Here is a 23332-nt window from a genome sequence, read left to right as displayed (position 1 = left end):
TCAGTGGCCTTTTATATGTCTGAAGACTGTATCCTCTCAGACTTCTCTTCCCCTAGGCCTAATTCCAGCTCCTCCATTTATTCCACACAAAAGTGATATTCATGTAAATATGTTCATACAACAAATTAACACATATCTCACATAATTATTTTGCATAAAAAAGTTGCAACTAGAAAGCTATATAGGTTTCCTCCCCTTCCCTTCACAGAGGACAACAGCTCTGTGAAACTGTCAGGCGAAGGCCACCTGGGCTCCACCATGACATTCCTCCCAGCCACTCTACTCTGCAGCGTGACTTACCCAGACACTGCAGGGCCCAAGCACAGTCAGCCGGTTCCAAACCTCACTTCCTGCCCTTCACCTCTTCATTTCCTCTTGTAATTGCCATCAGTAACGTCAAGCTTGGAAGAAAATTTGTGAGTCTACAAGAAATCTACTAGAAGGACCTGGTGCAAAAGAACCTGTGATACATTGGAATGCAGCTCTCCGGATAAAAACCTTTCACAAAGAATGCTGCAAGCCATGGGGTCCGATATAGATGCACTGGGTGACTCAGGCAAGTAGAGAACAATTGCGAAGTTCTGAAAATCCATTTAGACAACCTGTAGGTGACTGTAAAACAAGCATCCCAAACAAATACAGAATTAAACCAAATGAACATGTAACAAATGTTGAAGGGAATTCAACAATTTCTTCTATACACAGCTTTCTGATAATAGCTTTGGAGCTAAATAAAATTTGGGAAACAGATTAAGAAAGATGCTTATCTGGCACCAGAAGCTTGCCACTGAGCTGTTTCAGGAACACAGAAAAGGGAACCCACTATGAAACAGCTATGAAAAAAGGAATATAGCAGCTTAAATGGCAAAGAGTAGGTCAAGACAGATAGAGACCACAGAACCCCTGTTCATGCTGTAAGCAGCATTTAGTGTTATGGAAAGGGTTCCAGTTCATGCTACAAAAATGTATGTTAACTAAACCAAGTAAATACTGACATAAAACTGCCATCAAGAACTAGAAATCTATGGTAGGTGTTTCAATTGCTCTTACACAAATTCAAAAAGATACTGCTTAAAGAAGAATCTGCTGCTTCTGAATTTTTTTTTTGTTTTTATAAAATGACTTAACATAATGACAAATGACTGGCAGAAATCAAAAGATGAAATATTAAACATGTAAAGGGCATTATGAAACAGAAAGTCTGCACCACTCACTATTGTCCATGCTTACAAAAACAAATTTAGGGTCTCCTGTAACAGAGACAGAACTCCCAATGCACCCATAAGAGCAGAAGCAAGCATTCCTTTTAACTGCTCTCAACACTACTTGAATGCCTGTATCAAAAATTCCTTATCTTATGAAATAATTCAAGTAAGTTTTGGCTTGTTGATTTTGAAGTCTTCCATCAGTATTATTTATTCTTTCACTAACAGCTTGGCAAGTCTTAAGCCCATCTTGACAAAACTTCACCTTTAACCCATCCTCAGGTGTGATTCACGCAGAATGCCTGCACAGACTCCGGCACAGTACTGCATCAGAGGATGTAAATAGCTCACAGACTTGGGCCAGCCCCATAGCATGGATGTTACTCTTGCCCTAGCCCAAACACTTTCCAGTCACTGAAGGAATGGAGGGTAGGTAGAAGAAATCTTTTTTTTATTAAACAAAATTGAATAGAATTCCAGTCCCTCATTGTCCTAGTCATAATAATCTGCTGCCAGATTAACACCTTAAAAAACTGAGCCCCTGCTGCTGCAAAATGATTTAATCATGGCAAGAAGGGAGGGACACTGCCTAATAATTAACTAACATAAACTGAGGCAAAAGGCCCCATACAAGCCTTATTCTGAGGCTTGCTGATTGATTGTCAGCTACATTTTCTGCAGCTGAGATTTGAGAATATGTTTTAAGGCATAAAAAATACAAGAATTATATTTCATTTTTATTTTAATACATTATTTTCATTTTTAAGGAATAATAATTCTTAACATGCCACAAATGTTAACTAATCTTTGCAAAATCTCCGGCTGCAAGTCTAAATTATTTGCATTTCCCTCTAACAGACAGAAAAACTGAGCCATAGAAGGTAATGGGAATTACCAACAATGAATTAGTGACAGAGCTCAAATGAGAAACCAGCATCCTTGTTTCTGTGGACAGCTGTGCTTAAGTTTCAGCCAGGGGAGGCCACACAGCTCTAATGGAAGCATTTAAAGGCATTGCACCCTGTCCTTTCCCCAGTCATGTTACTGGAAGCATACCAACCACTCAACCAAATGCAGATGCTGTCCCCTAATACACCTATGTACTGCCACTGTATGACAGTCATACTCCCAGTTCTGTGTTTAGATAGGAACTAGGGACCACTGCAGAAGAAAGAATCAAGGAATGGACTTGTGGGGGAATTGACTTTTCTGACAAAATGCACCTGCTTGTGGGCTACAGAGTGATCCTGCCATAGGCTCTGCTGTCTCTTTAGATATAAGGATTCAACTTCCGCCAACCACCGCTTGCTCACAGGGAGAAAACAAAGATGACTAGAACAATAACAAAAACCTTACTGGAGTGATAAATCAGCACTGCTCATGGTTCCCAATCAAGAGAAAAACCTTATTCAGTAATGAATTATGTTTAAGTGCTACAGAAGTCAATGTAAGTAGCATGAGGTCATACTGGTCATTTGTTTGGGCGGCTGAAAGAAGCAAGAGGCAGGGGCATACATTCAGCTTAATCTTCCTGAAAAGAATTTCTCCTTTCAGTAGTTTGGACACTGTTGAGTTCAACAGGGATGCTGCATTCAAGTATTTTGCCCTCAGAAAAAATCTCATATAAACATTTTCCCACAGAGTATTAGAAGAAAAGCAACATTTCTCTTTGAAACACTCTGCCAGTCTCTACAAAGGTTATATCCAAATCCCAGGACACATCAAATCCCATAGCAATCAGACGCAGGATGTTCATTTTCTGCATTGAAACTGAACAAGAGCCCTTTGTTTGGAGTGCTAAATGTAAACATTTCAAAGTGCCTTTTTAGCAGGTCCATCAACAGCTGACATGTTACTGTATATGCATTTCTTTTACTCAATGTTTAATTTACCAAACACCCTTCCCTTATGCTGGGGCTTTAAAAATGGGATTAATGTTATGGGGTGGGGAGGAAACACAGCCCGCAGTCCTGCCCATGCCAAGGCATAGCTTGGCCCTCATGGATTAGATCACAGCTGTCATACCAGCAACACATGGCATAAGAAACAGCTTCCACATCCACTGCAGTCTGCAGAGAACCTCCCATCACAGGTGTTAACTTTGCTGTACTACATGATGACAGAAACAGAGAACCAGACTGTGAAGCCTGAGCAAATCATTTGTTTTTAGACTTTAGTATATCTTCAGATCTTATCTGAAGATGCATTTTGTCTCCTTCCAGAAGGAAGGCAGAGTAAGTCCACAGGGCTGCTCCTGCAGGGACAGCCTAAATCCCACAGCACAGCCAGAGATCAGTGACTTGGTTCCTACCTGGGGAAGGCCCTCTCTTCCTTCCTTCCCTAGCACCTTCAGTGTTATTTTACTCTTGATATTATAATAAGCCAAAACAGCAACACCCCACGGACTTTCTCCTCCATTCATTGCTTTCTACCTCGCATTTTTATCCTAATTTTTCTATTCTCTCCACTTGCTCCTTACACGGCCATGTGACTCCACTTCTAGTGGGTTTCATTACCCATACATAGAAGCTCTCCAGGCCCTTCTGCCGACCAGCAGCCCAGCCCCGGGCCCATCCACCTAATCCGCCTCCACAGACCATCATTTCACATTTCAGCTCCAGGAGGTATCGGGCGAGCCCCTCGCTCGGCTCCGCCAGGGCACCGCCGGCCGCCAGCAGCCCCGCTCCCGGCCACGCGGTGCCTCTCCACATTCCTGCGTGGGGCCCCCCCCCGCAGGGCGACCGTTAAACGGCCGCTTCCTCACGCCGGCCAGCCCAGCCCAGCCCACCCATCAGGGCGACCGTTAAACGGCCGCTTCCTCGCGCCGGCCCCCATCGCCCTTTATCGCCGAGCGGCAGCCGCCTCCTAGGCCTTATCGCCGAGGGCCGCGACACCCGCCCCCATCCCGCCGCGGCCCGTTTCAGCAGGCAGCGCATGCGCGGGGCGGGCCGAGCCCCGGGCACGGGGAGGGGGGGCGTCCGCCCGCCCGCCCGCCGGCCGCAGCCCCGGGCCTCGGGGCCCGTGAGACGCCGCGCGGCCGCCGCGGCCCGGCCCGGGGCGGGGCTGCGCAGCCCCGCCCCGCGCGGGGCTTTGTTACCCCGCATGCAGCATCCGCTGGGGAGGTGGCTCTCTCCGCCCGCACGCCCGCCGCGGCGAGCGCTCGGGAGGCGGCGCGGCGGGGGCTGCCCTGGCGGCAGGCCCGCCCCGCCCGGTGCCCGCGGCGCCCACCGTCAGCGCCGCGGGCTGTTGGGTCACCGGCACCTCCCGCGCCGCGGCGGCCTGATGCGAGCGGGCGGCCGGCGGCGGTGGCAGCGGCACCCGGCGCTGCCGCGAGGGGCTGTTTTTTTCTCTTTCCCCGAAAATCGCGTGGCTTGATCTTCCCGGAGGCGAGTCCGCGCCGCCTCCCCGGGGCTGCGCGCGAGCCCCCGCTGTGGCGGCGCCCCGCCGAGGGCCGGCCATGCGGGGCGCGGCCCGCGGCAGCGCGGCCGGCGGCGGACGCTGAGCGCGGCGGCGATGCCGGGGGGCGGCGGGGCCGCGGCGGCCGCCAGGCGCCCCCCGGGTGGCGAGGCGGCGGCGGCGCCGCGGGACGAGGAGCAGGACGAGGAGGGCGAGGAGGATCTCCGCGACGGGGGCGTCCCCTTCTTCGTGAACCGCGGCGGGCTGCCCGTGGACGAGCCCACCTGGGAGAGGATGTGGCGGCATGTGGGCAGGATCCACCCCGAGGGCGAGAGGGTGGCGCGGAGGATCCGGGGCGCCGCCGACCTGCCCAAGGTGAGAGCCCCGCCGCGGCCCCGCCGCCCTGCGCCGCGGGGTCGGGCCCCCTCCCGTCGCGGCACAAAGGCGGGGGGGGGGGGCGGCCCCGTCGGCGCGAGGCGCCGCAGTTGAGCGGGAAGCCCCGCGCTGAAGGGCCGCCCAGGGGCTCCCGCGGGGCAGCGAGCCGCGTTGCAGCGTGGCGCCCGGGCGGCGTTTGTGGGTCGCTCTGCCCGGCCGCGGCGTGCGGTGCCTGATCGGGGCACCCCCTCCTGGAGAGGCCTCGACGGAATACAGGCTTGAGGTGGCGAACGCGTGGCCTGGGAGAGGGATGGGTCGCCACAAAGAGGGAGGCTGGGTAAGAGATGAGGAGATTTACAACCATCCGAATACTTGAGGCGGGGTGGGTGACAGAGCTGAGGGTTTGAATCGGGAAGAAATTAGATTTAGGTACAGTTTCCCCCGCCAAGAGGAATTCTTTTACAGGACAGTGCAGGTCAGAAGAGGGATTTTGATGCTAGAGATGTTCAAGAGGAGTTAGGTAGCACACACAGAGGTTGTTGCTGGTGTGGGATCAGATGTGATTTTGAAGTGCATTCCTGGCTTTGCTGCTGAGAACTGTACAAAAAGAGGAACTGAAGATCATTTCACTTAGCCTTGTGTTGTTCTGAATCATTTGCACATGAATCCTGGTGACTGTTGCTATCTGTATGTGTTGCTTGTCTGCTGGAGAAAAATCTCCCCCTTTATTGGCATCCTCTGAACAAAAAACACTGCAAGCATTTGGTGTGGCACTCCACTGGCCAGTTATGATGATATTTCGTTGTACAAATGGAGTAAATTCAAATACAAAAAACTGAAGCCTCTATGGGAAGGTAATATGGAGTGAGCAAGAAGTTGTTCCTATATAGGAACACGCAGGCAAGCTGTCCTGCTTTCCATGAGCCTCTCGGAGGGAGTGTGCGATGTAAGTTCTTTGTGCAGGGATGAGTTATAGGCATCTGTGGCAGCAACCAGACAAATCTTGAATCCTGATTACAGTCTCTGTTCTAACCACTAGACTTTTCTTTTCAGCTTTCCTTCCTCTCTTCTAACTTTGTCCTAAGCCTGGGGTGAATGCTGAAAGCATGTTTCAGATCAATCTGAACATGCAGTACTTCATTTCCTGACCAAAATAGGCTGATTTGGCCAGGAGAGATGAGGGTGCTGGAAGAAAGAAGTTCAGAGTGTGATGTATGAGGAGAGGGAAATACTTTGTTCGGTCTCTGTTGTTGATCTTGCTGTGAAATACTTCTGCTGTTTTCATTTAGCTGTCTTATACAGTCTTAGTGCCAGAGGGTTTTAGTTAGGGGATACAAGCATTACAAGCTCCTCTAACAATAACAGGTTAAAATTCGGCTGTTTATTTAGTGCATGCCAGCACACCTGGGAGCCAGATCTATGAGCTCTGTTCAATACACTGCAATCTGAGATGTCGTGCCCAAGCTCCTCAGGCATACAGATGAGAGGATGCTGGGATGCAGGAAGCAGCTGGGATGAACGAGTTCTTTCCCTAGCTCCTTCTCACCTCTAGGGATGTATTTATATCTTTGAGGGCTGCTAATACTGCCACACATCTCTGTGCAATCAAGTTTCTTTGAAAGGCTGATGCAACAGATTAGAACTAGGGCAGTGAGTGTACTCTGCAGGGCTGGCTCTTCTGAAAGGCCAGCTACCCTTCCTATGCTAGAAGCTGAATAGGCCTTTTTAGGTGTTAGGAGTTGGACAGTGGTTTGCCTTCTCACAAATTTTTACCTCAAAGGGTGATCAATATTGGGTGCTGGGGAAAATAATATTCTTTCAAGAGTTGCCCATAAACTTAAAATGATGACTGCAGGAGGCTGTGACCAGATATTATAAATATGTTCACAGATCAGCTATAGGGGCTGTCTCTTTCACTGTTGTATTGACAGCTTAGAAATTTCTGGTTTCCCAGGTTTCCTTCTGGAAGATTTGGGGAGTCCACCAAATGAGCTTTGCGAGGCTTGCAAAATATGGCTGATTGGCCATGTGTCCTAGTCTTGAAAGTGCCCCCCTCTTGTAGGTTGTTTCCTTTGTAGCTACAACCATTTGTTTCCTGTGTAGCATGGTACAGCTTTGCATGGAACTGCTGGGACCATGAAGTAGGTACACACTGGAAGACAAAGTGGTGTGTGCTTTCCTCCTTAAGAAATGATGTATTTTAAATGGGGAAGTCCTGAGGGTTAAAACAGGAAGAGCTATCTCTGATGGGTTCAGATGGATGGAAAGAAAAAATCCAGATTTTTCAGTGAGGTAATATCTGGAGTTGGTATTCTTAGTTGAATGAATGTTAATGAATGAACGTATGTTAATCCGTAACCACTGTCAGTGCAATATTGCTAGCAAAAGGGGAACAGGGAGATGCTTGGATACATATAAGCACTGTAAGAGAAATTGTTGGTAAACCAGGCTCCTCCAAAACACCTCTGTGATATGGATAAGAGGGGACCTGTGTCTGTGCCTCTGTTCCATCAGTCTGGTCTCTTGTACAGCATGGCCCACTTAGTATATGAAAATCTCTGTTGCTCTCTGGATCCCTTTTCCGGAAGCAGAGTCCCGATTGCATGCACATAGTCTGCCCGTCTAGCAGGACGTAAATGCAGTAACTTGGTGTGCATGAATCTAGGAGGGGTGTGATGCAACCCCTCCATGCGAGGACTCCCTCCATGTAAGGGACTAAGGATGTGTTCAAACAGCCTGCGAAGTCTGCCAGAAATATGTGTTCTGGCAAATCTGGACTTTCTTCCTAGCTCTTTCTCCAGTGTCTCTCTTCAGTGTAACTAAAGGGAAAGCAAAACGGATCTGATCTTCCCTCTGTTTTGTTGCAAATAAATTCCTCTCTGCTTTCTTCAGGACTGTGAAGACTGGCTAATGTTTATAGCCCTTCTGAGATGTGCAGTGGATGATGCTGGATAAGAACAAAGGGCTAGGGTCTCCCATCCCGTCAGTGTGGGGTTGAGGGATGAATTCCCTATTCCTCCCTTTCTGTTCCTATTGCCCCAGTAAAATGCTGGAGACCTGATGCAAAGGAAACTGTAGCCTGGGCTGCAGGCCCAGATCTGAGGGAGAGGGGGAGAGAGGGAGAGAGAGAGCATACTATGTTTTCATCAGTTTAATTATTTGAGGTGCAGGAGGCTCTTCTGCATTAACTAGTCCCCTGCTGAACTGGTTGCCATTACACTGTCTCAATGTTGCAGTCCTTTGAGGAAAAGGCTATCTGGGAGTTTGTACTAGTAAAGAAAGGAGTTACTAACCCAAATTATTCATCTGAGCCGTTAACATGCACTTAATCTGTTTGTCTCCACTCAAAAAGCATGAAAGTCTCCAGGCTGAAGAAATGAAACAAAGTTAAATAGTCAGCCTGTCCTGCTTGTTACCTCTTCCATTGTTTCTGCCTGGAAATGATTTCCTATGACTCAATGTGTCAGCTCACAGCATCCAAACTGATTCAGCTCGCACGGTTCCAGAGACGGCTCCATCCCTGCGCTGTTCACTGGAGCCTTCCCTGCTCCTGCTGTGGTTGAACAAACCAGGTTTCGCATCTGCTCCTGCTGTTCGTGCGCCGCCTCCTGCTAGGGAGGCAGCCGGTGCCCCTGCCTGCTCAGAGCAGGGAGCTGAAATCAGGCACTGGAGACAGTAATTGGCACCTCCAAGAGGTGCTAGGAAAATGGGTACTGGTGGCCAAATGGTGCTACTTTGTTTTCCTACAGAGAAAGGAAAGACCAGATACTTGAGAGAAAATGAACAGAGATTGAGTTTAGCTCAGCGTTGAAGTGCTGCAAGGGTTTGGGGCTAGAAAGAAAGATGCTTAGAGTACAGACAGTTTTCAGTGACAGCTCATCTCTCAAAGTTGAGCGGTCACTGGCTCCTGTGCTGTACTGGCACAAGTTGTGTGCGACCTTGTGGCAAACCAGGTCAGGGAACCAATCTGACTGAAAAATAACCGTGCCTGCTGGCTCAGCTTTCAGTTGGTTCAGGTGCCTGAGCTGGTTCACTGGTCAATTGTGCCAACCCAGGGTGGAGGAGAAGGTATGGAAATGAGGGGCTGTGGAAGTAGATGGGGAGGGCGATGGGTGGCTAAGCAGCGCTGCTGGCTACAAAACTACCGCCAACAGAGGCAGTGAGCACACAGCAGAATAGAAGGCCCTGAGGGAAGATCTGGGTCTGACTTGCTCTTTCTTAGGTGGGGCATAGCCCATCTCCTGGGGAAGTCCGAAGAGGAACTGGATAGTTAAAAACCAAACTGCTGTGGAGAGCTGCAGCTCTGGTATCAGAGAGATGTGTGTAAGGCATGAGCTATGAGAGAAGATGCTGGTCTGCTTCTCCGAGTCTTTCAGTCACACCACATCTGTGTCTTCTCCATTGAATTTGTTGAATGAGTGTGTCTTCAGGGCTGTCTGCCAACCTAGCTTGCCTGTCTGCTGTAGCTGAGCAGACAGGGCCCTTCTCCTTGCTTAGACACATTTTATCAGCCTCTGACAAGGCTGCAATTATCTTCTGTGGAGCAAACAGAGAGAAGAATTTGACCCATAAGGCCAAGGCCTCAGAATGGGACAGCAGTCTGAGTGGTGGACTTGCAAAAGTCATTCCCTGACTATGTAATTCAAAGCAACAAACACTGAAGGTAGGCAGTCATTATGCTATTAAGGCTGTGTCCTAGCCAATGCCAACTCACCTGAGGTGCCAGGTGGCAGTGCTTCTGTCCTTTGCTTACAAGACTGCTCCGTTCTCTGGTGACTCTGGGGAAATTCATCCTCGATCTTTGCCTCTGTCCCTCTCTGCCCCTCTTCCCTTGTAATGCTGTCTAAATGCAGAGCCCATTTGCACTGTGTCCCTGGCAACTTTTTGGTGTTAGTTCTTTCTCAATTCTTTCCCGGTTACAGGTATGAGAACAGAGGAGTGTTCATTGTGTAGCCACTTCAGGCAGCCAAAAGGGGCTGTTTTCAGAGGAACGCAATGCACTCCCTATAGCTATGCACCACTGAGTTCAGCAAGGAGCTGGAAAGCTTTGGAAGCTGTGATTCATGCTGTGCTCCCCATTTCAGATTCCTATACCGAGTGTGCCTGCGTTCCAGCCGTCCACCCCCATCCCTGAGCGCCTGGAAGCTGTACAGCGCTACATCAGGGAGCTGCAGTATCCTTTACTCTTACGTTTGACCCTGATGTGATAACCTAGGAAGAGGGAGCAAGGAGAACTTCTTTCCCTGGGCAGGAGAGACCAGCTGGAGGGGAACTGAAACTTGCTCCCTGAAAACAGGAAGCTGGACTTGGGATGACGGTTTGCTTTGCTGCTCTGTTTTGTTTCTATCTGACTTCCCTTCTGATCTTATTCACTCCCTGTAACAAATTGGCACTTTGTCAGGGGCTTTCTCCCCACAAGAACCTTGTAGGTCAGTACCCTGTCTTTACAGAGCCATTCTTCTAAAACATGCACATCCCAGAACCTGACTGCTGGGTCTCACATGGGCTACCAGCTTTCTCATCTCACTGTTATGCCTGGCTGAGCTGTGGTGGAGAGAACTGCCTGTAAGGTCACCTTACTTGAGCACTCTTCTCTGCTGTTTAAAAGGAAAGTCAGCCACCCTGCTTTTGTGCATCTGTGGTATGCTGCCCCTTTATATGTAGAGCTGCCTGTGTAACTGTGTCCTGAGAAGGAGATTTCTCCATCTCTGCTGCACTGAAAAGCATAAGGACAGGAGGCATGTGCCACACAAGCATAGTTTAATCTCGCTGATGAGAGAGAGCCAGCTCTGGTTGCAGCCTTGACACACAGTAAGAAGGCAGTCCTTTTGGCATCTTGTTCACGTCTAAGGTGGTTGTGCTCCTGGTTGCATCCCAGTCGATCTGAGAATAAGATACCATGAATGTTTCTAGGCTCCATGTATTCTCTGCAGACAGGAGCAGGCAGAGACCTATCAAACTTTATTCTGCCCTTACAGTTGGAAAGTCGAACAGAGCACATGCTGTCAGCAGGAAGCTTTGGGAAATGGGTTGGAAAACTGTATGTGAGGAGGAGGAGAAGAATTGATAGGAAGAAAATACAGTGGGAATAAGGAGGGACTCTAAATGGGAGAAATGCAGAATAGGGAGGTGGGGACTTTCTTGCTTTGGTGTTGTGTTTGTGGGATCCTGACGTTGCTGTGAGAATAGTAAATAATGTCTTTGTGACGGTTCTTCAGACAGGTTCCCTTGAAACTCTACTCTCCAAGCTGCAGAGCCCTTAACCTCTTACCTCCAGGTACAATCACACTGGGACACAATTCTTTGAAATTAAGAAGAGCAGACCTCTGACCGGGTAAGTGCTGGCAGCTTTTCCTGCATTTTGTCCTTGCTTAAAAATGCTGGGGCCTTGCTATACCTGCTGCTTGTTCTTCCTTCCTCTGGCCAACATCCAGGTGGCACTTGGAGCTCTCAGCACTGCAGCTCCATCCTACTTTAGGTGGCTTTATTGTCTAATGCTTTGAGTATGGCTGGGCAGAGCTGTGTCTAGCCTTTCTCAAGGACAAAGGTAGGTTTTGTTGCCACGAATTAGTAAATTTAGTAAAATGATGTATTTCAAAGATGTGTGAATTGTAATATAACTATATGAACTGTTGATGGATTCTGAAACTAGGTTCTGCCCTACATAAGTTTTGTAAAAACCAAGCATCTTTGCAGGTCTAACTTCATAGCATTTGTGAGTGCCTTTGCAGAATCTAGGCTCACTGAGCTTTTGGTGTCTTGCACTTTTGAAGTAAAAAGAGGGGGACTCTACTGATTGCACACTTTGAGAAGAGCTGTGCCTGTTAAATTCCTAGAGATAAGCACCTGATGTTCACTGATTCTCTTGGCCAGCATACTGAGACTCTCCCAAGCCCTGGTATTGGCTTTTTACTATTGGCCCAGTCCATAGGCTTATATGACTCAAATATATTGTATTCAATGCAATGTCTCTTCTGCAGTATTTCTTGAATAGAGAGGAGGGTTGCTTGGTGCCAGGGAAGACAGCTTTGCTGTCCTTGAACCTTGTGAGGCAAACACATTGCTGGCCCTTGGTCCTTTGAGTTTTCTGCCTGCAGTCAGATGGGTGTCCATCCAGAACTCACTGAACCAAGTGCTGTGGCCTCCTTGAGAACAGAGGTTGGCCTAGTACACAGCTTTGTCATAACTCACTGAAGGGAGCTCCTTGTAAGCAGTGACAGCGTGTGGTACAGAATGCCAGAAGGCTTGATTTGGATTTAATATCTTCCTAAAACAAGATATTTTCTCCTGTACCCTGATCTTAATGAGCCTTCCTCTCTCCTGGAAAACTACCTTACATATATACTGCAAAAGGACTAACCTGGCCAGCCTTGCATAGCATGAGCCCTCTAACTCTCTTCCTCTTTCCCTTGTCCCACTCCACAGGCTGATGGACCTGGCCAAAGAAATGACCAAAGAGGCCCTGCCAATCAAATGCCTGGAAGCTGTGATCCTGGGAATGTATCCTGTCCTCTTAATGTGCATGTCTGCCCATCCCTGTTTTCTGCTCTGTTCTCTTATGATGCTTCAAGGCTGCTGATATATTGCCACCAACCCCCATATTCCTTTCTTCCCCCCCCCCCCCCCCCCCCCAGTTCTCCCAACCCCCCCTGAAAAAATCTAAGCAAACCATTGAAATACCATAATTAATTCTTCAGAGCCACTCCTCCCTCTCCAAGAAAGGTAGTGCTGCTCTGGACAACTCTAGTATTGAGTAAAAGAGAAAGGAAGGATCTACGGAACATATAAAGGGAGCAAAAATATTAGCTAGAGTTAGGTCAAGAAGTCCTTTGTGGACGAAGACATTCCCTTATTGCAATGTTACCTGCATGTGTTCTACACTAAAATAAGGAAGGGATCCTAGTCAACTGTTAAGTATGGTGTATGTTACCGCAGTAGAAAGTTTAAAACTGCCTGCAAGCTTAGGCAATGCCCTTTATTAATTCTAGACTTGCATCTGCCTTTAAGCTCACATCTTCCCCAGCTATCTTCCCCAAGCTTAGTCTGTGTCACACGAACTGTAGACTTTGAAACACATTGGCAAAGCCACCTGGAGGGGCAGGGATGGCAAGTGAATGTTTCAGAAGAATGGTCTGGTAAGTGCTTTGTTCTGAAAGTTCCTGGGTTTCTGAGTGAAATAACAGCTAGTAAAACAGATTAAAACAAACTGTAGAATAATGCTGCAGAGTTTTTCAGTAACTATGAACTAAAATACATTAAGCATGTTAGCACTGCAACTTCTGCATCACAAACCTGCCTTAGACTTAACTCCCCTTTGTTGGCTGTCTTGCTGAGGAGGCCAAGTTAGAGTGATAACTCTGTTTCCCTGTGACCCAGATGAAAGTAGGACACCTTGCAATTAGTTGGACTCTTGATCTGGAGAACAAATCCTGTTTGTGTGATGCCTGATCAGTGGTGAGCGTGCTGAGCAGGCTGGGAGGGTTTGGAGCAGGAAGGAAGTATCTTGTCAAGAAAATGGTATCACCAGTTGTTTCCTGAATAGCAGTTGCTGTCAGTTACCTCACCAACAACATGACCACGCTGGACCGTTTCCCCATCAGCTTCAAAACCCACTTCTCAGGGAACTACTTCCGACACATTGTGCTGGGGGTGAACTTTGGAGGCCGCTATGGAGCACTGGGTATCAGCCGGCGTGAGGAGCTCATGTACAAGGCACCCATCTTCCGCACACTGAGCGAGCTTATCTTTGACTTTGAGGAGGCATATCGCCGCTGCTGGCACACCCTCAAAAAGGTGAAGCTAGGCCACTGTGTGTCCCATGACCCACACAGTGTGGAGCAGATTGAGTGGAAACACTCCATCCTGGATTTGGACAAGCTAAGCCGGGAAGACTTCCGTAAAGAGCTTGAGAGACATGCCCGTGATATGAGGCTGAAGGTGAGCAACTGGGATGGGGAAGTAGCTTCCAGCTGCGTATGTTGTTTTGCCTGGACTGTGACATGCTGGGGGAGTGAAGTGGTGGAGTGGAGGGTGAATCGGTGGCTGAAGGGCCTTTTCAGTTCAGGCTGGGCCCCTAGTGGAAGCTAGCAGAGTTATTCTCACATAATTAATTGCTCTTGAGCTTTGTGTTTTCTAGTTACTTACTAGTATTGGTTTTCTGCTCATGTTACTCTTATTTTTCCTGGCAGATTGGCAAAGGAACAGGGCCACCATCTCCCACCAAGGATAGGAAGAAAGATGTTTCCTCCCCACAAAGAGGTCAGGCCAGCCCCCATCGGCGTAACAGCCGCGGGGACCGACGGTGAGTGGGGCTGTGGGGCAGGAGACCTAGAGCATCTTTATCTTGCTGACAGACCCTGCCTTGCTGTCTTGTCTTGCAGCCTTTTGGTGCCTTACTGGGGTTCTTTATAACAGAATAGACTTCTCTTGCTTGCATTAGCATCCCTTCCTAACCTGTGGCTTTCTGAGTTTATCACTGCATGGGCCAGGGGGTGGTTGGATTTTTTTTGTTTGGAGTGGGGGAAGGTTGCGCATATAGACAAGTGATCTCAGTAGCTCGTATTTAAGCTTGCTCAGGGGTCTGAGCTGTGGCATCTTGCAGGCCTGTACCCCAAGGAGATTCCACAAATTACATCATTGGTCAGTGAGATTGTTTTCCTAAAAACTGATTTGAGGTACCAATGTGGAGTTCCTACTCTTCCTACCCTGTGTTATCTTTCTGTGGGGTTCTTTGGGAAAGTTATTAAGATCAGAGAATAATCCTGCCCACAATAGTGTGGTGGCATGAGTCTAAAACTTTCCTGTCTGCTTATCCCATGCTGGCATCTCTGTGTGCAGGCCCTGACTGAGAAGAGTTTCTGAATAGTTCTTACGTTCTTTGCTCACAGGCCATCTGGTGAGAAGAAGCCTGCCGATTCCAAAGCCATGCCAGACCTCAATGGGTACCAAATCCGGGTGTGAAGAGAGCTGTGCCTTGTGTGTCTGGCTCCATAGACTCCTTGCTGGCCACAGCTGGGACCAGAATCCACCTGCAGCAATCCTGACACAGGGCAGGAGTAAGTGGGAATGGAACAGAGTGCTGGTCTTCCCAGATACTTCCTGGTGGGCTAGCCTCAGAGCTGGATCCCATGGGTCCCAGAGGATTCACCTGCCTGCTTCTGGGAGAGATGTCCATCTTAATTCACTGAAGCAAGTGTGGGGTTTTTTGTTGGTTTGGGGTTTTGGAGGGAGGGGGTTGTTTGCTTTTTCAGAACAGATCTGCACATTGGTGGGAGTGTGCTGCAGGGAGAATAGGGAATGAGTGAGGTCAGCAGACTTGCTATCAGATTTTTTGGGTTGACAGCAAGTAGATGAAGCATCTCATCCATAGTGCTCCTTCCCTGCCTGCACAAGTCTTGAGCCCATGCAAAGCCCATGGGGCTGAGAGTGATATTGGAATGGGACAGCCCCTGCATCTTGTGCAAACACTCCTAGTTTTGTCATTCTGAGCACTTTAACACTGCTCTTGTGAAAGAGAGGGCTGATTTCACTCAGTCTCTGTTTTATTAATCATGCAAGAGCTTCTCATCTGGAGAAAACACATCTCTGGTTTAATCCAGCCTATTCCAATGCATTTCATTGAGTCTGAGGGGGCAGACAGTGGGATGATTGCATCTTTACCTGTTGCAATGCTGTTGGACTGTTGCAGTTTGTCCTTTTGTGGCAGAGTGGGTCAGGATATGCCTGTGCCATTGCTGTGTGAAAATAGGCAGGGATATTAATTGTCCTGGCAGCAGAGGGGGAAGGCAGGGGCTGGTTAGACACCTGAGTTTTGAGCTCTCTCTTCATCTGCTATAGTGAAAGCTGGCAGAAGGCACCTCAGTCACCAAGGTACAAGTTTTAAGAGTAATAGCTGAAGAAGGATTTGATGATCTGAAGAGGCTTTACAGGCATTTTTCCTTTCTGCAAGTCTTGTTCCTCCATTGCTGCAGTACTACTATTATAGGCCTGGGATGCCAGCCCCGAGCATGTGTTGGTGGGAGGCCCTGCTCAAGGAGATTGCAGCTGCTTTCCTGACAGTTCAGCTGGGAGCCTCCTGAAGGTAGTTCCCCATCCCAGCCTCAGAGTCAGGCTGGGCTTTTCTGCCCAGTCACTGCCTTAACATTTCCTAAACTTCTTTCCAGTGGAATCTAGTACCACTGATTAAGCAGTGTAATACTTGTCAGAAACCAGGAGTGTTGTCAGGTCCATGAGGTCTACAGCCTGGAAACAGAATGGTTGCCAGAAGTCAGCACAGTGTGGCCTTGAAGTGATCAGGATACATGGATCTGGGGGAATGCAGAAACTCAGCTTGGGAGTAGGAGGATTGGAGAGAAACTGAGTTGTGTTTTACCACAACATTAACAAGGAGCTAAACTGTCTGAAATACTAAATATTTAAGTTTGTTAGAACTGGGCTTATACTTTCTGGTGGAGTCATTAGAAACATGATGGAGCTTAGCTCTCTAGCAGTTTTGTGTCACAGTATAGCTGTGTCACACTCTCATATAAGCAGTGCTATTTTGGTGGCAGAGAATGGGCTCTTATCCCCAAACAAATCAGCTCTCCTGTCAAGTTAAAGCAGTGTTAATCCTTGAAGCACTGCCCACAAGTGTTTTAACTCAAGCCTTACAGGTCCCTAGTTGTACATCCTTCACTGTGATGTAACTTGCAAGGCACTAACTATGTATGTATTCATACAACTGCATTCTGTTCTTCCAAACTCTTAGTTGTCTGTACTTTTCTGCCATGCTGCATGACCAGGAGAATCCACAGTGAAGTGGCATAACTTGCTGCTGATCCAAGATAAGATTAATCCAGAAGAGGATGCTAGTTTCCACAGTGCACTGCAACACTTGATCTCCCTTGCACTCCAGCTACACATAACACTGAAACTAGACAGTATCAAGGCAAGTGGCCATTTAGCTGTTTTCTCTGGCCAATTTTGTGCAGATGTAAATTAGCATATTTAGTATCTGGATGCTAATGGTGATAGTTGTAAAGGTACCACAGCTACCTGTAAATAATATGGGTCACAGGAAAGCCACTAGTTGCCTTCTCATCCTGTTGGGTAGCACACTGAAAGTTCAGGTGTCACTGTGAATGCTACAATAAATACAAGCAGCAAGGGAGACTGAATGTTAGGTTTTATTACAGTATTTTTCTGAATTTCATCCACTTTAATACCCACTTAGATAAAACTAGGACATATACCATTTTTTTGTTGGTTAGTTAACTCAGAGTGATTGGAAAGCTCTTGAGAATAATTAGTAGCTTCATACAGAGCACATTCAATAGCTGGATAGACGTGAGCCTTTTTAGATGGAAAGGAGGGAGGAGAAGACTTAAAAAAAGAAGGGGCGAGAGAAGGGTCAGCTGCATGCTAATGATGCTTTCTTGAGAGCAGGGCAAAAGGATGCTCAGCAGTGTTAGATCACCAGGGCAGAATGGCTTAAAACAAAATGCTTTGTTTGACCCAGTAATTAAGCACTTTCCTGCAGGATGTAACTGAGGCCAATAGTTTAGAAAATCAAAGGAAGTGGATGTTTAAGGAACGAGTGACAGGTAGAGTTCAAGGTCTCTTAATCCTCATCCTTCAGAGCACTTGCTAGCTGGAGCCAGACAAGAATATCCTCTTTCAAGATTTAGTTGCATAACTGTGTATGTGAGGAGTCTTTCAATTCTTATGTATCTAACATTGACTTCTCAAGATGGACACAGGACCAAACACTGAGGCATCTACTAGGGTTACTGTTTCAAGCCTTCTGCTGTGTTTCTTTGGGTGGTAAATCTCCTGCCCCTTGCTGTTTCTGTATCACCAGTTTAGTGGCTGGTGCAAAGAAATAGAAAATGTCCTAACAATTTTCCCCTTCTTGTCCTTGTCCACTCTATCTCCATAGCAAGATGAATCGCTTCAGTATAAAGCTTAGGTTCCTTGCTGAGATGATAAACAAAAGGGCACCCCCAAATCCCAAACTTGACACAGAAGATTTGTGTAGTCTAGTTTTATGCCCTAAGTAACTTGAGGGTACAATGAAGGATTAACCCTGCTTTTGCAATTCCACTTTCCTCCCTCAATCAGCTGATCTAGTTTCTGGTCTGTCTGCCTCATAACCTAAGAAAAAGTCTGAAGATGACTCTTCTTCACTTTTCCGTTCTTTAGCATGACAGATAATGAATGGAAGTGAAAAAATAGGGTTTAACCCATACACCTTAGCATCTGCAGAGCAAAAAAAGATGGTTCTGAAAGATTCCTTTTAATGAAGTATTTAATGTTAAATATTGATGTGATAGTTCAAATAGCTCTGGGGTGTAAATTTCACTGTTCAATAGGTCTCATCTGATGTCTGTTCTGGAGTCCAAGTCCTTCTGAATGCTATGGAAGGGAACTGCCTCCATACATGGAGAATGGATAGACACTGCCTGTGTTGTGCGCCCAGTCTAGGTGAGGTTAGAAAGGCTTTACTTGAGCAAATGTTGGCCTAGTGCTAGCAAAAACTATTTTAAATGTGATTCAAACCTTGAATTAAGAGTTTCTCCTTATACTTTTATGTAGACAAGTCCTCTGACACAGGGGCAATCGAGTCTTTTTTAAATGGATGCCTGCATTAGTGAGCAAAACCAAGAACTTTCTTCTATGATGTCACTCTAATATAAACATCATGTACTAAGAAGTGGGATCAGGTCTTTAGCAATCTGTGACACAAGTTTTTTGGGGGGGGGTTTGTTTGTTTGTTTTTTAAACCCTGATAAGCTAAGTGAGTCTTTAGGAACTTAAGGTATATTAGCAAGTGTTTTAGCTGGGCAGTGGAGTGCTTTTATTCAGATGACTCTTACCTGTGTGCCACTGTATGGGGTCAGTACATAGTATGTTTGGATCCCTGCCAGAATAAATGACTCCAGAACTGTGGCTAAGAGGTAGTTTGTGTTTATACAGTAGCTATATTGCTGTTATCAGATCTACTTAAGGTGAATTTTTTTTTTTTTTTTTTTAAAGCATTTCAGATAAAAGCCTTAATCAGGTGCCTACCCCTGAGGGCAGGCTCACATGCAGTGTTGCATACACTGAAACATGACTGTCTTTAAACTTGCAGTGTTTAAGAAACCATAATGAACAGAAGCATCCTCTGTTGCTAAAAGGGAAGAGTCTGGATTAGATGGGTTTATCTCTGCTTCAGTGGTTCTGGCTAATTCCTTCAGGTGGCTGCTTTAGCCATTTACTACTTTTAAGTAAAGTATTTCAAGTGGTCCTGATGATTAGGAGCTAGATATAAGCAGGATGTGCCCCATCTCCCATGCATATTTTGTGTGTGAGTCTTGCTGAAGTAACACCATGAATTCCAGTGGTCTTGCACTGTTATCCTGCAAGATGTGCATTAGAGAGTTTATAACCTAAGAAAGCAAGTGCTATTCTTGCTTGGTTTTTGCTCTGCCAGAGCAGAGCTCTCTACAACCAAGCTGAACTCCTTAGGGAATTTAATATTTTTGTCTGTTTCCTGAGCAGGTGTTTACTTATATCACAGCCACTCTCCTTCAGAGTGTGCCCTGGCTCTGTCTGCTTAAGAGCAACTCAACTTAGGCCAAGAAGGCTACTAAATCCCCTGTAATCTCTGCAGAGCAGAGTTTTGCTCAAGGTCAGGGTTGAGATGGTGCTAGTGGGACCAGAGGGTCCCCTTCCATGCACATCAGTATTCTACTCTAGCACTCATAGGGTGCTCCAAAACCATTTACATATTTATCACTGGTACAGCTCAGAACTAAGAAATGGAGGGTTTCTTTCTTTATGAACTATATCATGTGTCTTTTTGTAATTAATCAGCATGGTTCTGTGTACTTGTGTAGCCAACACAGAACCTGTATTTAGATTTAGTTCTTACTGCACTTCCCATAGTCCTTGATACTTCTTCCTGCTTCCTTTCACACTTAGACAATAAAATTCCCTCTGTACTGCTGTCAGCTTGTGCAGAGAAAACAAGATGTCTGTACTGTCTTTCTTCCTGATTTTAACTTTCCCTTTTCAGTCAGTTGAGGAGTCAAAGGTATACTCTTGAGTGATGGTATCAGATAGATTAAGTATAGATGCCCTTCACTCACAGCATTACGGAAAGAGGACATGGAAGAAATTTTTTTCTCCTTCAATCATCTGAGCAGGTGAGTACATCTGTACATGTAGAAGTAGCTGCCAGAGAGTAAGAAGTATGCATGTAGCTGTCTAAAAAAGGCTGAAACGCATCTTTTCCTTCTGAACTGCCAGCAGTCAGGCTGGATGGAACAAAGTCTGCAGGATACAGTGATAGGAATTTCAATCTTGACACAATACTCCAAGGGTTAACACAAGCCTCTTATTTCCGCCATCTTCAACATATGATCCAGTCTCCTTTCCTGGCCTGAAATACTATTCTACTTAAGCTCTGTTTTAAAAAAAAAAAAAAAAAGCAGCAGTTTAGTGGCCTTCCAGGCTCATGACCTCACCAGGTCTTCTTCTCAAGACAGATGCTGGGTTAATAGAGGACAGTCAGCTGCAAGACTTAGTGCATTTCTCCAGCAAGGGGGATCCAACTTTATTCAAGCTATTGTCTTTCAGGCATAACATACCCTTCTCTTGGGGAATGAGTAATAGCTGGGACCAGGGCCAGGATGTAGGCAAACAAGCTTAGAGCTTATGCAAGTGTACAGGAAAGGAATAAGCACCCCCTACCCAGTTCCTCCAAAGAGAGTGGTGTCCATACAACAGTCCCTCTTAGCTAAGTTAAATTACATGAACAGCTTCTGCCTTGGGCGGAAAGTAATTGCACAGCACTTGATAGGTGGTGTTAAGAGACAAAAGAAAAAAGTAACCACATAATCCTGTAAAGTCTGTGCTCAAGCCCAGAAATTCACAATAGACTTCATCAACAGTAGAGGATTTCTTGCTCCATGTCCTCTAATTAAATACTTCAAGATTGATAATATTAGCAAAGACACTAAAATGCTCTAACTTCTATAAACCTCTACTTCATCTCAGTGGAGGAACACAGAGATGCTTGTTTGAGAATACCCTCTGCCCCAGATTTGATTTTCTTAAAAATCAGGTAACCTGTAAAACCCCTATAGAAGTATGGGTCAGGTTGATTGCTAGACAAAGAGTCAGAAAGGTAAAGCAGTGACTTGTCCACAGCTGAGATGTAAAAATAAGACTTTCTGTTCCCTCTTAGATCAGACTTTCATCCTGCTACTGACAGTTTCTGCAGTTCTAGGCTTTTAAGTCAAAGGCTTTGCGTTAAGGTCCAACTGCTGTGGAAAGGAGACTGAAAAGAAGCTGTAAAACCCCATAACTCAGTGAATCAATAAAAATAATATTTTAAAAAGCAACTACTGGTCAGCTATTATGTTGAGAAGCCCATGACTGCAAAATTTAAGGCCCTCACATGCCTAGAAGCATACAGGATATTAATTGGGGGGGGGGGGGGGGGGGGAGAACCAAACCTTAAAGAATTCTCTCAGTGTACAAACTGCAAGACTGTGAAAGGAAAAGGTATATGACCTGCTATGGACAACCAAAGTCTCTAATGGCCTGCTAACTCAGTTGAATCAGCTTTCCTGGTTTACGTTTTTGTTTTGCTAAGGAGTGACTGCCATCCTGTCTCCTACCCCACCTTTTTTTTTTTTTTTGGGGGGGGGGGGGAGGGAGGGAAGGAGAAGTGAGAAAGCTTTTAGAATAGCTAGTGCATTTATTTACTCCCAGTTTGAGAGCAGCTGCTGAAAGTAGCCCATAACTGAATAAACCTAGGGCTGCTGTAGCTGGCTTTCCATCCAGGGGGAGCAAAGCAGTTTTAGGCTGCATTGAGTCAGGCCTCAAACTAAGTAACATTGCTAGGACTCAATGTCAGATCTCCTTTGTGTGTAAAAGGAAAGACTGAATGGAGCATATGCATCTTTTACTGTAGTACAAGCCAGCTTCTAGTCCAGTCTGTCTCCCACTTGCTATCTCAGCACCTGAAAACAGGAAAAAGAAACTTTCCAGCTCCACTGTACAGCATTCCTAGTCCCTTAGAGCACAAAGAATGTGCAGCCTAGATCTGCCATTAAAAGGAAAAAAAAAAAAAAAAGCTTCAGGACTAGAATGACATTCTCAGTGGCAGCTGGAGGACAACTTGCCTTGACAGGAGATGCCAAGCATGTGCAGCTGACAAAAGGAGGGAGCTTGAGGCATGTCAGATATTAAATCAGTCATCTATGTTATCAGCACAGCAGGTGAGGTCTCTATAGAAACTCAAACATTTCATACTTCAAAACATTATGCAGTAAATTTGATAGCAGCAATTACACAGTGTGTGCATTTCAGTGTATCAGAGCCATGAAAAGCACTCAAACACAAGCAGCTACAGTCTGTTAAGAAGGATGTCACAGCAATTCAATTAACTTGCACAACAGGAAGCCTACTGAGAGGAGCTGATATCCCAGTAAGGTCTGCATGTGCTCCTCTTTTAGGTGGGGCCATAAAAAGGCTTGATCTGCATTTGGATGAACCCTGGATGTGTCTGCAAAGTCCTAACAGTACATTCCACTAACATTCATTAGTAAGGTGGTGGCAGTGGGAAGAGAAGTAGCACTGTAGCACAGCTCTGCTTTGCAGACTCTGCACAGATCATCACCCTGATCAGTCTCAAAAATCATTAGGAGCAGGAAACACACCTTGATATGCTCTGAAAGATACTATCTCTGAGGTGCTGAACTGCTCTCAAAGCCTCCAGGATATTCCTCAGAGAAAACAAACCAAGATCAAATATATTCTTGAGAGTTCTCCAGTGCTTCACAAGATGGGTGGTCAAGAGGGCACTAGCAGCAACAGTACATCTTAGACTTTTTTTTGTTTTTATGTAACAAGACTTATTCTGACCCAAGTATTGGTCTCCAAGCTCTTGCCCCTCCTGCCTCAGAGGGAGTTCTTCAGGGGTGAGGAACCCACTACTGGTTTGGTTTACAATATGACAGCCCTAAAGATTTCACCCACAGCTTCTAATCAAAGAAATACAGTTGCAGAAAAAATAAACATCAGTAACCTAAAAAAGATAACTGGATATGGCAGTCCTGGGAAAACAGCTGCGGGAGAGAGACTTCGTAAGGAAAAGGCTCTCAAGCAGCAGCCAAGACTCACTTACTGGGAAAAGAGCAGAAATTAAGAGCAATTACATTGTCTACTCCTCCTCCTGTCCCATGTAATTGTGGCAGCTGGTTTTAGAGGGCATCCTCCTGAAGTGCTGAACAACTTAAGAGTTTGAGACAGTGAAAGAAATCCAACTCCTATCTAAATGGCATAACTGAGCATAGCTTGGCAGCTATGGTGCAATCCGAACTGTG

At 46.4% G+C, this 23332-nt stretch overlaps 2 protein-coding genes across 3 annotated transcripts in view; one reads left to right on the top strand and one right to left on the bottom strand.

The window, feature by feature from the left end:
* Positions 1 to 4171: 4171 nt before the first annotated feature.
* VASH1 (vasohibin 1) lies at positions 4172 to 19967 on the top strand. Its single transcript, XM_064512272.1, has 7 exons — positions 4172 to 4976; positions 10061 to 10149; positions 11254 to 11310; positions 12402 to 12476; positions 13532 to 13913; positions 14165 to 14277; positions 14864 to 19967. The coding sequence occupies exons 1-7, from the start codon at positions 4719 to 4721 to the stop codon at positions 14934 to 14936; spliced, it is 1047 nt and encodes a 348-aa protein (XP_064368342.1). The 5' UTR covers positions 4172 to 4718; the 3' UTR covers positions 14937 to 19967.
* Positions 17123 to 23332, bottom strand: part of ANGEL1 (angel homolog 1) — a 19072-nt gene continuing 12862 nt past the window's right edge. The window contains exon 11 of one of the 2 annotated variants that reach the window (XM_064512270.1): positions 17123 to 21967. In XM_064512270.1, the coding sequence (XP_064368340.1) occupies positions 21858 to 21967 (110 nt within the window). In that variant the 3' untranslated portion in view covers positions 17123 to 21857. The remainder of the gene's footprint in view (positions 21968 to 23332) is intronic. The other variant, XM_064512271.1, reaches the window with a different exon arrangement.

The sequence above is a fragment of the Dromaius novaehollandiae genome, chromosome 5 (genome assembly GCF_036370855.1).
Source record: "Dromaius novaehollandiae isolate bDroNov1 chromosome 5, bDroNov1.hap1, whole genome shotgun sequence".
NCBI classification, from domain to species: domain Eukaryota; kingdom Metazoa; phylum Chordata; class Aves; order Casuariiformes; family Dromaiidae; genus Dromaius; species Dromaius novaehollandiae.
The sequence above is the reverse complement of the archived record's forward strand: the minus strand, read 5'-3'. Positions and strand labels throughout refer to the sequence as shown.

Bases quoted from the DNA above. Each gene is read 5' to 3' on its own strand.
- VASH1 (XM_064512272.1), top strand. From the start codon at position 4,719: ATGCCGGGGGGCGGCGGGGCCGCGGCGGCCGCCAGGCGCCCCCCGGGT. The intron at 4,977-10,060 runs GTGAGAGCCCCG...TCCCCATTTCAG, and splicing joins GCGCCGCCGACCTGCCCAAG to ATTCCTATACCGAGTGTGCC. The intron at 12,477-13,531 runs GTATCCTGTCCT...AGTTGCTGTCAG, and splicing joins GAAGCTGTGATCCTGGGAAT to TTACCTCACCAACAACATGA.